At 39.4% G+C, this 13034-nt stretch overlaps 2 protein-coding genes across 4 annotated transcripts; one reads left to right on the top strand and one right to left on the bottom strand.

Annotated features, from left to right (window-relative positions):
* Window positions 1-11: 11 nt before the first annotated feature.
* Window positions 12-1922, bottom strand: LOC121655721 (coiled-coil domain-containing protein 177). Its single transcript, XM_042010528.1, has one exon. It carries the CDS (start codon window positions 1920-1922, stop codon window positions 240-242), a length of 1683 nt encoding a protein of 560 aa, XP_041866462.1. The 3' UTR covers window positions 12-239.
* nsmce4a (NSE4 homolog A, SMC5-SMC6 complex component) lies at window positions 1282-10922 on the top strand. Of its 3 annotated transcripts, none has more exons than XM_042010531.1 (11): window positions 1282-1366; window positions 6116-6330; window positions 6417-6497; window positions 6795-6925; window positions 7528-7676; window positions 9361-9460; window positions 9657-9747; window positions 9833-9927; window positions 10013-10061; window positions 10163-10248; window positions 10333-10922. In XM_042010531.1, the coding sequence occupies exons 1-11, from the start codon at window positions 1323-1325 to the stop codon at window positions 10390-10392; spliced, it is 1101 nt and encodes a 366-aa protein (XP_041866465.1). In that variant the 5' UTR covers window positions 1282-1322; the 3' UTR covers window positions 10393-10922. The 3 variants fall into 3 exon arrangements, with proteins under 3 accessions (XP_041866465.1, XP_041866463.1, XP_041866464.1); XM_042010529.1 differs by lacking the exon at window positions 1282-1366 and adding an exon at window positions 5556-5807 and having other exon boundaries at window positions 6101-6330; XM_042010530.1 differs by lacking the exon at window positions 1282-1366 and adding an exon at window positions 5556-5807.
* Window positions 10923-13034: the final 2112 nt, after the last annotated feature.

Genomic DNA, 13034 nt, shown 5'->3' on the forward strand with positions numbered 1-13034 from the left:
CATCATCCAGGGCCTTTGTCTAACTCTGGGTGCCAACATTTTTCCAGCAGTATCGTTTCTCAGTTGAAAGTTATTCTTATACTTGCTATGAAACTGAAATAAGGAATTTTTTTTCTGTATTTGTTTTATAGATTTTTAAATCCACCTCTCTGTTTGCAGATCCTACAATAAATAACTGGATGAGTGTGTCTATACTCCAGAGTCTCCCTCTTACAAGGAATGGAAGATAAGCATCTCTTTCATAGTTTCAAGCGGTTTATGGAGGCTGTCAGCTGAGCCTCCAGAGCCATCTGATCAAAGGTTCGAGTGTGTGTCTGCTGCCTCACTTTCTCCCTCATGTGATAGGAGGCCCGAGCCAGCCTCTGCGCCTCCTCCTGAATCTGCTCTCGTTGCTTTCTCAGCCTCTCCCTCTTCCACTCCTTCATAGAGATGTAGTTCTCTCTGACCTTCATCATGGCCTCCTCCTCTCTCTGTATCTTTTCTTTCAGCCTCTGATGGCAGATCTGCCTGCGTTTGTTGTGCAGACGTGTCTGCTGAGCTGTATTCTTGTGCTGTGCTGTGGTGTGCAGGCTGGCTCTCTCCATGCGACGCTGACTCAGTTGAACCAGGATCTGTTTGTGTGTCAGCTGCTGGATGCTTTGCAGTTTGGCCTTCAGCTGCGCTCTTTGAATCTGCTCCTCCTCCTGAGCAGAGCGCTCCTGCAGCTCCCTCAGCCGGGCCTCTACAGCCTGCGCTCGTTTCTCAGAGGAATGTTGCAACTTCCTCTCAAAGTTGCTCCTCATATGTTCCTCCTCTTCTTTGACCTGCTGCTCCACCTGTTTTTTCAGCAGGATGTGACGTAGCAGCTCCCTCCTATTCTCCTCCTGCAGCCTCTTCCGCTCATGCTTTTCCAGCATCACCTTACTCCTCCTTGCCCTTTCCTCCTTCTCCACTGCTACCTGTCGTTCCCTCTCCCTCAGCTTTTTTTCCACCTCCTCTTTCTTTCTCAGCACCCGCTCCTGGTAGTGTTTGCGCTCCTCTGCCTCCTTCTGTGCCACTTCCATCTTTTGTCTGCGTTGTGCCTCCACCTCCTCCTTCAGCCTCCTCCAATGGTCCTCCTGCAGCAGCACCTCCTGCTCAAGCTGCCCTGCTTTCAGCTCCTCTTTGTGCTCCCTAAGCCTCCTGCGGGCCTCCAGTTCTCTGTTCCAGCTTCTCATACTTTGCTTCAGCTTCCTCCTTTGCTTTTTCTCTGCTTGGGCCTGCTGGGCCTCCTCCAGCCTTCGTGCCTCCTGTCGCCTTTGGTCCTCCTGCTGAGAAAGCTTCAGACGATCCTGCTCCACCTGATGTTTCACCAGCATGAGAGCCGCTATTTTACGATCTCTCTCGGGTATTGTTACACACATCTTCTTGTTTATTTCTTTGGTGAGTTCCTGCAGTTTTATCTCAGTAGCAGGAGAGTGTCTGAAGTCTCCCAGACTAAAGCTGCTGACCGTGCTCCTGTCTGGGTCTCTCTTATCTGCAAGAGTGGACCTGCTTCCAGATTTTCCTTTCAAGCACAGATCTGCATAGAGGATGGGTCCTGTTTGTCTGTCTGATGACTGATCCTTCGTTTTTTTGCCTGGCAACCCTTCCAACTCTGAGGCTGATTTGCAGTCGGATCGCCTGCTCTCTGCCACCTGGATAATCCTCTCCGGTTCCTCGTGGTACATTTGCAGATGCCTCGATCTTTCTTTTTCATACGATTCATGCATGACTCTCATCACCCCAAAAGACGCGTCATGCTGCTCCGCAATTAACTTGTTCAGCGATTTAATTAAAACTTGAACTGGTTTAACACCGAGTTGGACACAGGACTCAACGTAGCGTCTCCTCTCTGCTCCGGACGCCTCAAAGTTGTTAAGATCCAAATGGCAAGCAGTTGAACTGGATCTCAGCTCCCCCATCATAAACGTTAATTTATTCTGATGACATGCTCACGTGCTAGAGTGCTACTGACCCCAAACTCCTCTACAAACAGTCTGCCTAGCACGGAGAGGTCGGGAAGGGATTAGCTGTGACGTTTCAGACGATCAGCGATCGATGGCATATTGTCTGTCCCTATCTCAGCTGTTACTGACGGGGGAGGGAGATTTTTCCTATGAACATTCATGGCAGCTTTTTTTTAAGCCTACACAAATATGAGAAAAAAGTTAAATGCTTGAATAGTTTATACTATTAAGAGCTAAAAGATGTCCCACTAAATCTGAATGCACACAATGTTTGTGTGTGTGTGCGTGTGTGTGTGTGTGTTTAAATATATATATCACTTAATAAACACAGGCAAATAAACAATAAGTCGCTAACTTATGTTCTTCAGCCTAAATAGAAATCTGGTTACCATGGAAATAGTAAAGCGAATTTTTAAACAGCAAGCGGCGCTGTTTCACGCTATCTTCTGGAGACCTCGCGGCGGACTGATGACGTATATCAACCGCGCCGCTTTAATGTTTTTGTAGTTTTTTTTTAAATCGATTAGTCGACGTTCTTAAAAAATGCTGCAACTTCTCTTTCCGCTCTCTAAAGCAGTGGAAATATCTAGAATTACTTATGCAGCCACTTCATTGGAGGTTGATAAAAGAACTTGTAGAAACATTAATCCGCTGCTATGCAACTTCGTTTGGAAGAATAAAACCGATTACATAAAAAAATCTGTCTTGATGAACAACTACAATAAAGGTGGTCTTAATTTTCTTGACTTTACAACTATCAACAAGACATCCAAAATTAATTGGATTAAAAAATGCCCCCAAAACCCTACCTCAGTTTGGAACTTCATTCCCCATCATGTTTTCTCTAAGATAGGTGGCCTTAAATTTGTTCTGCTATGTAACTATAATATTGACCGAATTCCTGTCGCTTTATCTAATTTCCACAAACAAGCCCTTTTGGCCTGGTCTCTTATTTTTAAACATAACTTTTCTCCAAATAGCCTAGATACTTTACCTGGAACAACAAAGATATCTGCTACAAAAACAAATCTTTATTTTTTGACGACTGGTTTAGGAATAATATTGTGTTGGTAAGTCAACTCTTTAATTCAAAAGGCAACCATACCAAGAATTTCTTCGCCATTTTAAGATTCCTATAAGCCCAAATTTTTTTACTCTCTGACGCTCTGTTACCTTCTCTTGATCCACTTTACACATCTGTTGGCAAATTATGTTTTCGATCTGGCTCTTCTAAAAATAATAAACTTATTCATTGTTTATTCCAAGCTGACTCTGTATCTGTCTCACATGCTGGAACAAAACATGGACTCTCCCCAATAAATACTTACTAGTTATTAAAGTGAAAGAAGTTTATTTTAAAATCGTCCATCGCTGTTACCCAGTGAAATAATTTCTGATTAGGTATAAAAAGAACATTGATATCGCCTGCTCCTTCTGCAATGTTCATCCAGAAACAGTCTCTCACCTTTTCTGGTCCAGCGAACACACCAGTCACCTGTGGCGAGGTATCTGCTGTTTTATGTTTACGATAAATGCTAAAGTGGTCCGGACCACTGTAATGAGTGGTCTCTGCCACTAGGAGACATTTAAATCTGTGGTACATACTATACATTTCAGATACCAATATAGGCTAACTTTATTATTATTTTTCTTTTCTTTTTTTTCACATTTTTTATGGAAGAACAAAATTCATCATAAATAAAAAAAAAAGACATTTGGTAAAATAGTATGAAAAATGAAGTATTAGAACATTAGATTTTGAGTCACTGGTATGTACCATTAAAATGAATTTGTTAAAAGGTTTTTTTTTTTTTTTTTTTTTTTTTTAAACAAATTTTCACACAACTTTTCTCCCCATGCTTTCACTTTAGAGAATAATAGAGTGATAACCATTAATAGGAATCCAATATTTTGACAGAATTGATATGAAAAAGGCGTTATCTTTATAATGGACTTTCTGGACATAAATGGAATATTTTTTATCAACATTTTTCCGCTAAATTTATTTTTATTTTCCTAAAATAGAATTCATTAAGGTTTGCAAACCATTCCTGTACCACTGCTTATTGTCTTACACAATGGTTTGCAATACTCTCTTCTGAAACCAAGTTTAACAAAAATTGCAGTCGGAGCACTTCATTTTTTAAAATTGATTAATACATTGTTTAAATCTAAGATATTCCATAATTATGATCGACACATCAGACAAACAGCAGATTCTAAACTTTTCTCAGTGATAAGGCCCAGTCTTCCTTCCTACCTTCTGCAATCAGACTTTGCAACTCCTCTGCCTGTGTCAGAGCTACTATTACACACCTGGTCTAATTCTATCTGTCACCTTTTCCACACACCCATCACATTGCAGTTATGTATCTTTGCATACATTGAACATACAAATATATAGGAAAAATGTATATGTGTATATTATTATTATTATCATATACCATTGCTGCTTTGTGTACTATTCCAGAATTGCCTGTACGACCCAAAGTCAAGGAAACACATTTAATCACCCACAAGTGGCAGAAAGAACACATAGTCAGTTTATCCATTTAAAAACAACAGGTGACTAAACTGCTATGACTAAAACAAAATAAAATCATAATAAATAATAGGCCTAAATCACAGTCAATTAGTTCCAGAAAACATAAGTGCAGCCTAGCAGATAAGGAATGCAAATGGGTTTGAACCATCTAAAATGAAATATTAAACATGGTAATTATTTTTTAAAAAGCTGAGTAATCCATGGGTGGCGGTTGGGACATTAAAATTATCGACTGAATCAAATCTAGTCTAAGGACCACAGCACTGATTTAGTTGCCACCTAGTGGCAGGGACCACTCATGACAATGGTCCGGACCATGGTCTGGACCAGACCACTATATTCGCAACAACCTCTACTGCTGTTTTCTAAAAGAAGTGGAGCTATATATCCGCCCCTTGACCTCCTCCGACAATAGAAAAGCCCTGAAAACAGTATCCCTATGTTCAAAATTCAATGTTTAATGTTCAATGTCAATATTTTTCTAAGTTGTACTTGCTTGTCACTGTTACTTTTTATGTAAAATCCCTGGCGTTTTGTTGTTGTTCTTTGTTCCTTTTTTTTTTTTTTTTCTTTTTTACTCAATCTGTATGTTGTAAGAATTCAATAAAATAATGGGGGGAAAAAAACAAAACCAAAAAACTTGTTTCTTTTTCCCTTTGTAGAACGTTAGAGTAATAAAGAGAACGTTTTTTATGAGTTAAATTTAAACCACGAAGACCGTGTAATGAGTTTGTCATCTTTGCATCTTTGTCGAGTTAACTTTACTGCTTTTGCTAGCTATCAACATTAGCACCAAAGATGCAAACTACTGAACCAAGATGGTAACCTGTTTAGTTACTTCCTCGGTTGCACCAATATTTGTATGCTAATTAATATTTGATGAGTAAATAAAATATCACAAAAGAACACATTCTATGTTTACTTATATAATTCTAATAAAAATAATTAATCTATAACTTAATATGATTCTATATATATATATATTTAAAAATAACCGATATTTGCCTCGCTTTGCAGAATGACCTTTTACAGTCTTTTCGCTTGACGCTTAGTCAGTTTCAGTTCCTGTCTAACCCGGAAGCGGGAACTTTTTCTTTGGTTTGATTATTTGCAAATGCTTTGAAGTTTGTTTATTGGATTTTTTTGCTCTCTATATCTGCGTTGTGGCTGTAAACGTTGGTGTCTACATTAGAGGCAACTGAACAACTAAAGTTAGTTTTGGGTAGCAACCGTTTTCAAATAGCAACCTGGTCACAACGTTAGCTCTGGTTTCGCACGCCCGGAGCCCCACACATGTGAGTCTCATTTATAGTTTATCGCACATGAATTGGTCTACTTTGTGTTGTGTTAGAATAGTATATTTATATTTGGATTTTTTTTCTGTTGAATTTATTGAAATTTTAAGAAAACCGGCGCACTAGCAATGCTATGTTTACATCTTGCCAAATAACAACGAGGATCTTGACGTTTCTACCAGCAGTCAGATCGTCTCCATTGTTATTATTTAGTTAGTCATAACTTTTCCCGCATACACATCTTGCAGTGATCAACATTCAGCTTTTAAGCGATCTTTTATTGTAACACAAAGCTCATCCACAAACAGACTGAAGATGAAGAAGGCCAGAAGCGGCGGTGACGAGGAGGCTTCCCGGCAGAATGGTACTTCTGGCCGGAGGAGATCCGAGCAGCATCAGAATGATGGAGCTGACGACTCTGACTTGAACCAAGCTAGTCAACAAGATGACGACGATGACAATGACCTGAGCCTCAGAAGAGAAATACGGAGCAAATACAGAGACCTCATAAACTCAGTACAACGTGAGTAGTAACTGAAAGACGCCTTTAGTCATTTATTTCCCAACAGATAGTTCATTCACCCCCTCTTTGTCCTTTTTCCTTTTCAGAGAATAGAGAAGATATGCTGAGTCCATCCAACAACAAGCTCACAGAGGTTTTAGAAGAGGCAAACAAACTTTTTAAAGATGGTAGGTGTGATGTAACTAGGTAGATTAGTGTTATAAACTGCAGGTTATTTGCATTCAGTAAACATAAAAGGGAAATTAAGCATTGGATTTATGAGTAACAATATTTGTCAGCACCTCATCTTTAGTTATGTTTAACTTTGGTACTCTGGCTTCTTCACATAGTTAAGACATGTGGATTAATTATACTGTAAATCAACATTTAAAAGTGATTGTAATGATCAGAATAACACTTTATACCCGTATTACATGTCTTTATCCTTGTTGTGAGATAAAACATTTGTATCTGACCCCTCCCAGTTCGGCAGGCGAGAGAAGCAGCTCTTGATGCCCAGCTCCTGGTTGTGGCTACAGACCTCGGAAAGGAGAAAGCCAGCCAGATGTTTTCTGAGGGCAACTCATTTGATCCTGCTGCTTTTGCTGAGCATCTTGTGAGTATGTTTATAGTACGGTGCACAGCTGTAATGCCCAATTGTCAACAGTATCGGTGAATAAAACATTCACTACTTGGGAATGTTGGGCAGTGTAAGGATGTAGTGTACTTCTGAGTGTCCAGACAGTCACTTTTTCTGTTTTGATACAACTGCAGATGTAAGTGCCATGCATATTGTTAACAACAAAAAGAAGGTCAAAACAGAATTGAAACAAGAGTGTAGAGTGGTTTCTTTCCAGAAAAAAGCAATAGAAATGAATGCAAACTCTTAAATGTTTTAAAAATATATATAATAAAACTTTTGGCATTGATTGTTAGAGTATTTTTTGCTCATTTCAATGACTAGCTGCATCTGAATCAGACTGTTATTGGTGGAAACAGTGAAGACACATACACCTGTTTGCTAGAGCACTTATTTGGTTTATTAAAAAAAAAAACTAACAGGATGTTAAAGGTACCATTAAAGGATCAAATGTAATTGCTATGTAAACAGCTTATTAAAATGTAATAAGGCTTGTAGGTTGAAAACCTGAATACGTGCGTTTTTATTGTAGTAAACATTGCAGTGGTTATGTGTAAGTGTCTTTGCCTTCTTACTAGTTATCCTTCATGGGCCTCAACCGATTAGAAGATGGGAATGGTGGGCAGAATGGAGGTGGCTCTGATGGCTATTTACCCAGAGATGCCTGGCACAGATTGGCAAGGCGAACAGAGTGCTGTTTCAGGGCTGCACCTTCTTTCCACTACATGTGAGTACCAGAAAATGTTATGTTTCAACTGTGATTTAAGTCCCATGGTTTTTGCTTGGCAGTTATATAGACAAAACAGACATGATAACCTCCCCTGCTTTTACAGCTATAAGAATCAGGGCTTTGTAATCAGCTGCCAAAGATTGGAACTTCCAAACGGAGTGGGAAGTGGTGCCTGACTTGGTCAAACCTCTTGCAGCTAATGTTTGACGTTTTCTTTTAGGGCCAAAATTTCGTATCTCAATTTTTTTTTTACCTGAATCACAATATATATCTTGATATCATTTTTTGTCAAGTAACCAAAGAGACAGACAGCAATTTACAGCCTTGAGTGTTTAATACACTTTTATTAAGGATCACATGTGCATTAAAACAGTTGACTGAAATTAAAGTAGCTGAATATTATATTAATACTGGAATTACTAGGATTTTCAGTTTCTCCTGCAGTCCCCCCTCCCTCTACCACATTTAATAACCTCACTTACTGACCTTTTGTTGTTCAAATCAGGTACTGAGGCTTCATAGACTTCATAGAATAAAACAAGACAGTTTGTAACTCAGAGGTTTTACAACTGGAACTCTTTTATTTGACTTTACAGATTAGTGAAACTTTCTATTCACTCTGATCGATCAGCTGTTGTGTAATATCACGTCGCTGTCAGAGATCTGAAAACGCTGATGGAGATTATATATCGTAAAAAATATAATGTCCTTCACTCATTGAGGCACGCAGTAAAAACCTACAACAGAGACCAGAGCTGGAAGTTAGATCTGAAGTGGGTTGTGGTTTTTCCAGGAAGGCGTTAATAGCGCTAATTTACGTGAAAACACATAGTTGATGAGATGTTGATGAGCCACAGGGGACGTCAGCCTTATGAACGTTTTCATAGATCTGAGAGTTTATGCTCTTGAAACAAAGTTAATGAAAAATCAATGACCATAGCAAAAATACACTTGTGTAAAATGCAAAAAATAAGCTATCTCAACATAAACAATATTCCCTCATCCTATATCGCGTGTGACAAAGTCTCGATATATTTAAAAATATCGATATTGCCCAGAACAATTTTTTATCTGACAACTTATGCATAAAAAAAGACCTTTGCTGTCAAAAACTATTAAACAAAACATTAAAACCAAACTGCTGCACCGTTTTTGTCAGTCAGTAAATTGGTTGAGCCAAAATTCAAATTTGAATCCTTTTGTGATGTGAGGTTATAAACAGGCAGCACATGCAAGAAAATCCTCAAATCTCCTGCAACTGAGAGGATTTTTGCCAGGAAGAATGGTCAGCAAGTTGTGGTCAATGGCAGCTGGGCTATTACTGCTTGAAAGCATGCTGCAGCACTGTTTGCTGTGGCAGCAACTTAATTTCTTTGACTTGATATAGTAAAATGCTGTTTTTCCTGCTAATGAGTCATCAGTAGCCTCTGAGAGAAAGCTAATTTCTCTTGAAGAAAGTTAATCTAATGATATTTTTGTTAATGATTGGAAGAGCAGATTTAATTTGCATACATGTTTATCTATTGGTTTGAAAGAGGATCAAATTTACTTGGGTTTTCACATTATGTATATTAAATGAATCATTTATTGATTATTAATGTGCACATCATGCAAACATCATTCAATTTGTAGCCATTTTTTTGTTATTTTTTCTCCAACTTTCCTCTGGTTTTTGTAACAGGATGGGATCTTTCCATGCAGAGCCACCTCCTCCAAAGCAGAGGATTGAGCGGCAGAGGAAAGCACCCAGCAAGGAAGCCAAAAGAATAATGCCAACTCAGGTAGCTTAACATACACTCCTGTGACTGTAGTTATCTGTGTGGGTACCAATATGTCTTTGCTAACAGTTGTGGGTATATCTCTATGAATGCTGAGGAATTAAGAGGGTACTCTTGAATGTCATGTTTCCACATGATCAGACTGAGAGGCTTTTGCTGTCCATCATATTTACTGCATCATGTTAATGTTTCCTGTCAGCTGAAGAAAATGGAAGAATCCCACCAAGAGGCAACAGAGAAAGAGGTTGAAAGAATCCTGGGATATTTGAAGAGCTATTACGACGATGATTGTGAGTTTAAAGCCAAGCTCACTGGCACCTTTTTTGCTGCATCATTGTGTAAAGTATTGATTACTCACACGTGTCTGTTTTGCAGCCTCATCCCCCATCTCATATTATGAGTTCGTCATCGACCCCAACTCGTTCTCTCGAACGGTGGAGAACATTTTCCACACGTCTTTTCTAATCAGGGTGAGGGATGTGGTGAAGTTTTAAGTCGAGCTCATGCTCCCTCTAGTGATTGTAAGCAGGTATGACAACAGTGTTTCTGTTACAGGATGGTTTGGCTCGGATGTATCTGGATGAAGACAAGCTTCCTTGTATAAGTGAGAACATCTTAAAAATTTGTTGTATCAGTGTGATTCAGGGTTAAAAACAAAAACAGCGTCATGAGGTTTTTCTGGAATTGTGAATTTTTATGTGGCAGAGCCTGTAGAAGAAGGGGATGTGGACGCTGCAGGTTCATCCAGCCGCCAACAGTGCATCATCTCAATAAGCCAGAAGACATGGAGGGTGAGAAAATAAAGAATATTAATCCAGAAAAATGTTATTTTATGTGTCTTATTATAATTTCATAGTCCTTTGTTTTTTTTCCAGGAGCTCATAGATGCCTTTGACATCAAAGACACAATAATTCAGCCTCCAGACACAGAATGAGTGATGGACCATTGCATCATGCTGTCATCTTGGCTGCTCGTTCTACAGGACCCCATTTGATCCAAACACTTTTTTGTAGGGGGTTAAATTTAATTTTTGTGTCTATTTTATATATATATATATATACATTTTTTTTTGTAAACATTTTTTTTGCTGTAATACCAGAAATTTATCCATTAAAACCTTACGTGACATATTCTTACTTGTTCATGTTTGTAGCAGGTGTCTCAGATCTCAGTGGGTTTAAAGGCTGGGAACTAATGTGGTAGGTTCACCATGAAGCAATACTGTAAACCACAATTTTGGATTGAGGGTAAATGAGCCTTATAAGCTTTAGCTTGTTTATAATTATATACTTTTAAAGCTTTGCTTCAGATAGTGCTACAGAGTTTCTTCTTATATCATTCTTTATTACCTCTACAGGTATAGTCTTTCTGTAATGTTCAGAAACATTGTAAAAATATATTTTCACCATTCTGTTATTGTACAAATATGTTTTGCTTATTAAAAGGTTACACAGAAAAAAGAAATTCATTCATTATACTCAGCTGTATCTCTTCCTGTTGCTCTGGTTTGCCTGAGTAGTCAGATTTATCCAGTTGAACACACTGGTATCATCGCACACTCATCATGACGATGTAACACCATCATCCTTGTCATCTCTTGGGTCTTTTAAAGTGACAGGCACACTTTATGCAGCCTCCCATCTCTTCCTCTCTCTATCTCTCAAGCTTTTTTTCCCCTCCAAAACGGAGCATCAGTCTGCTCTCTTGTACCGAGATGTCAAGCTGAGCTGCACTTGAGGCTAGAGAGCGTGGCTTTTTTTCACATTCATTAATTAGGTTGGATTTTATATGACAATGGCTTGAAAATATATGGCCAGAGAAGACCCCAGGCAATGCAATGCAGAGTTCTTAGTCACTGAGGCACACTCGTACAGACTGAGGCGTGCACACACTGTAGCTTCTGCAAAGATTTGCCTGCTTTGGCAATGCTGAGTCTGACTGATAACGATGCAGTTCTGCAGAAAGGTGCTCTGCAAGCCGTGTAGCGCCAGAGTCACTTCACCAGAGGAGGACATGGAATACAAGATGGGGAGCTGCATTGGAATCTCACACAAACAGGTAAAGTGAGCTGAGGTGATGTTGTGATTAGAGGCTGTTTGAAGTATTGCATCAGTGCTTGTGCAAAGAAAGCATTGCATGAGTAGATTTTACTGATGAAAGGCTGAGTCTTTGCTCAGCAAAAGGCAGGGAGCGGGAACATGTAGTCTTGTGCTGGAGGAGGGGCATCAGCAGCAGTGAGAAGGAGCTGTGGAGATGGAGCAGAGATGAGGATGGGAGGAGCTGAGTACAAAAGTGAAGGGAGGATGCTTATTGTAGTGGAGAAAAATGGGGAGCAGAGATTGATAACTCACAGAGTATAAGGTTGTGTATGTGTACCAAATTATTTTGGTCAACAGCCAGAATGACAGGAGACATCTGCAATGCAACATATGAGGTAAATAATAAGAAGGGTGGCATGATGTTTGTGAGAAACAGAACTAATCAAATCAGTGCTATTTATAGGGATGATGCCTGATAAGTGCTGGGCACAGCTGAAAATGGCCTTTGAAGATGGTTGATAATAGAGGACCTAAAATATATTTCAAACCCTCTGTTGTCATAATCTGCTAATTTTACTCCTGTCTGAGTTTTCTGCCATTTGTGGGCTTGTTGCAGTACATTTTATGTTTGTGTGATGTCCACGTATGTGTCAATCACTACTATAAAGGTTCAAACAGCCACAGGTGGTCAAGTATGTCACATCTTCACCTAGGATGGGCTCTGGCCTCTTCCTGTTCATCTCTAGGGGTGTTTGTTTGTTTGTTTACAATCCTCCCACCTACCACCTCCCCAAGCAGACATGGCTTCCCCAGCTCCAGTTTGGTCTCCTCCCCTCACCCACCCTTACATCCCTCCCTCCCTATGATCTTGTCCCCATGTCTGTCCCTGTCCTGTGTTGAGTGCTAAAATAGCTACAGAGAAAGCGGGGCTCCTCGGGAGACAGGACTGAAACACTGGCCTTGAGTCTGACAGCAAACACATATTACAGGGGGTTTGTCAAAGCTGGAGGCAGACTGTATGTGGAAAATTGTTTCGTTTGCAGGGGTAAGTAGTTTGTTATTGACAAATTTCACCTGTGGTACTTTTTTTATTTATTTGTTTAATTATAGCCATCTTTCAGTAGGAGTAGGGTCAGTTTACGTATATGGAAAGGATAAATTGTGAATATTGTGTTGAAAGTAGATTGAAGTAGATTGCAATGTTTTTCACATAGTCACCTTGGTCAGCCTGACAAGTGGTTGTTTTAATTACAATCAAATTTATATTTTGCTGTCTTCTTACTTTGCTGACTTATATGCATGTCAACTAAGAAGTCCTATATATAGAATTTGTTTTCATGCTAGGATTTTGTGTGCATGGGAGGGTAGGGGTCAGATACAGGGCAGGAAATGGTAAACTCTTACTCTTAAAGCAAAGGCATATATATATGCTCATCAGAACCCAGGAGCTTAAAAAGATGGAATATGTAGAGTGATGGACAGGCAATGATGAGGTGATAACTGACCTGGCTAGTCCCTAATCATATGATTTCCCACA

Source organism: Melanotaenia boesemani, chromosome 16, assembly GCF_017639745.1.
Source record: "Melanotaenia boesemani isolate fMelBoe1 chromosome 16, fMelBoe1.pri, whole genome shotgun sequence".
Classification (NCBI taxonomy): domain Eukaryota; kingdom Metazoa; phylum Chordata; class Actinopteri; order Atheriniformes; family Melanotaeniidae; genus Melanotaenia; species Melanotaenia boesemani.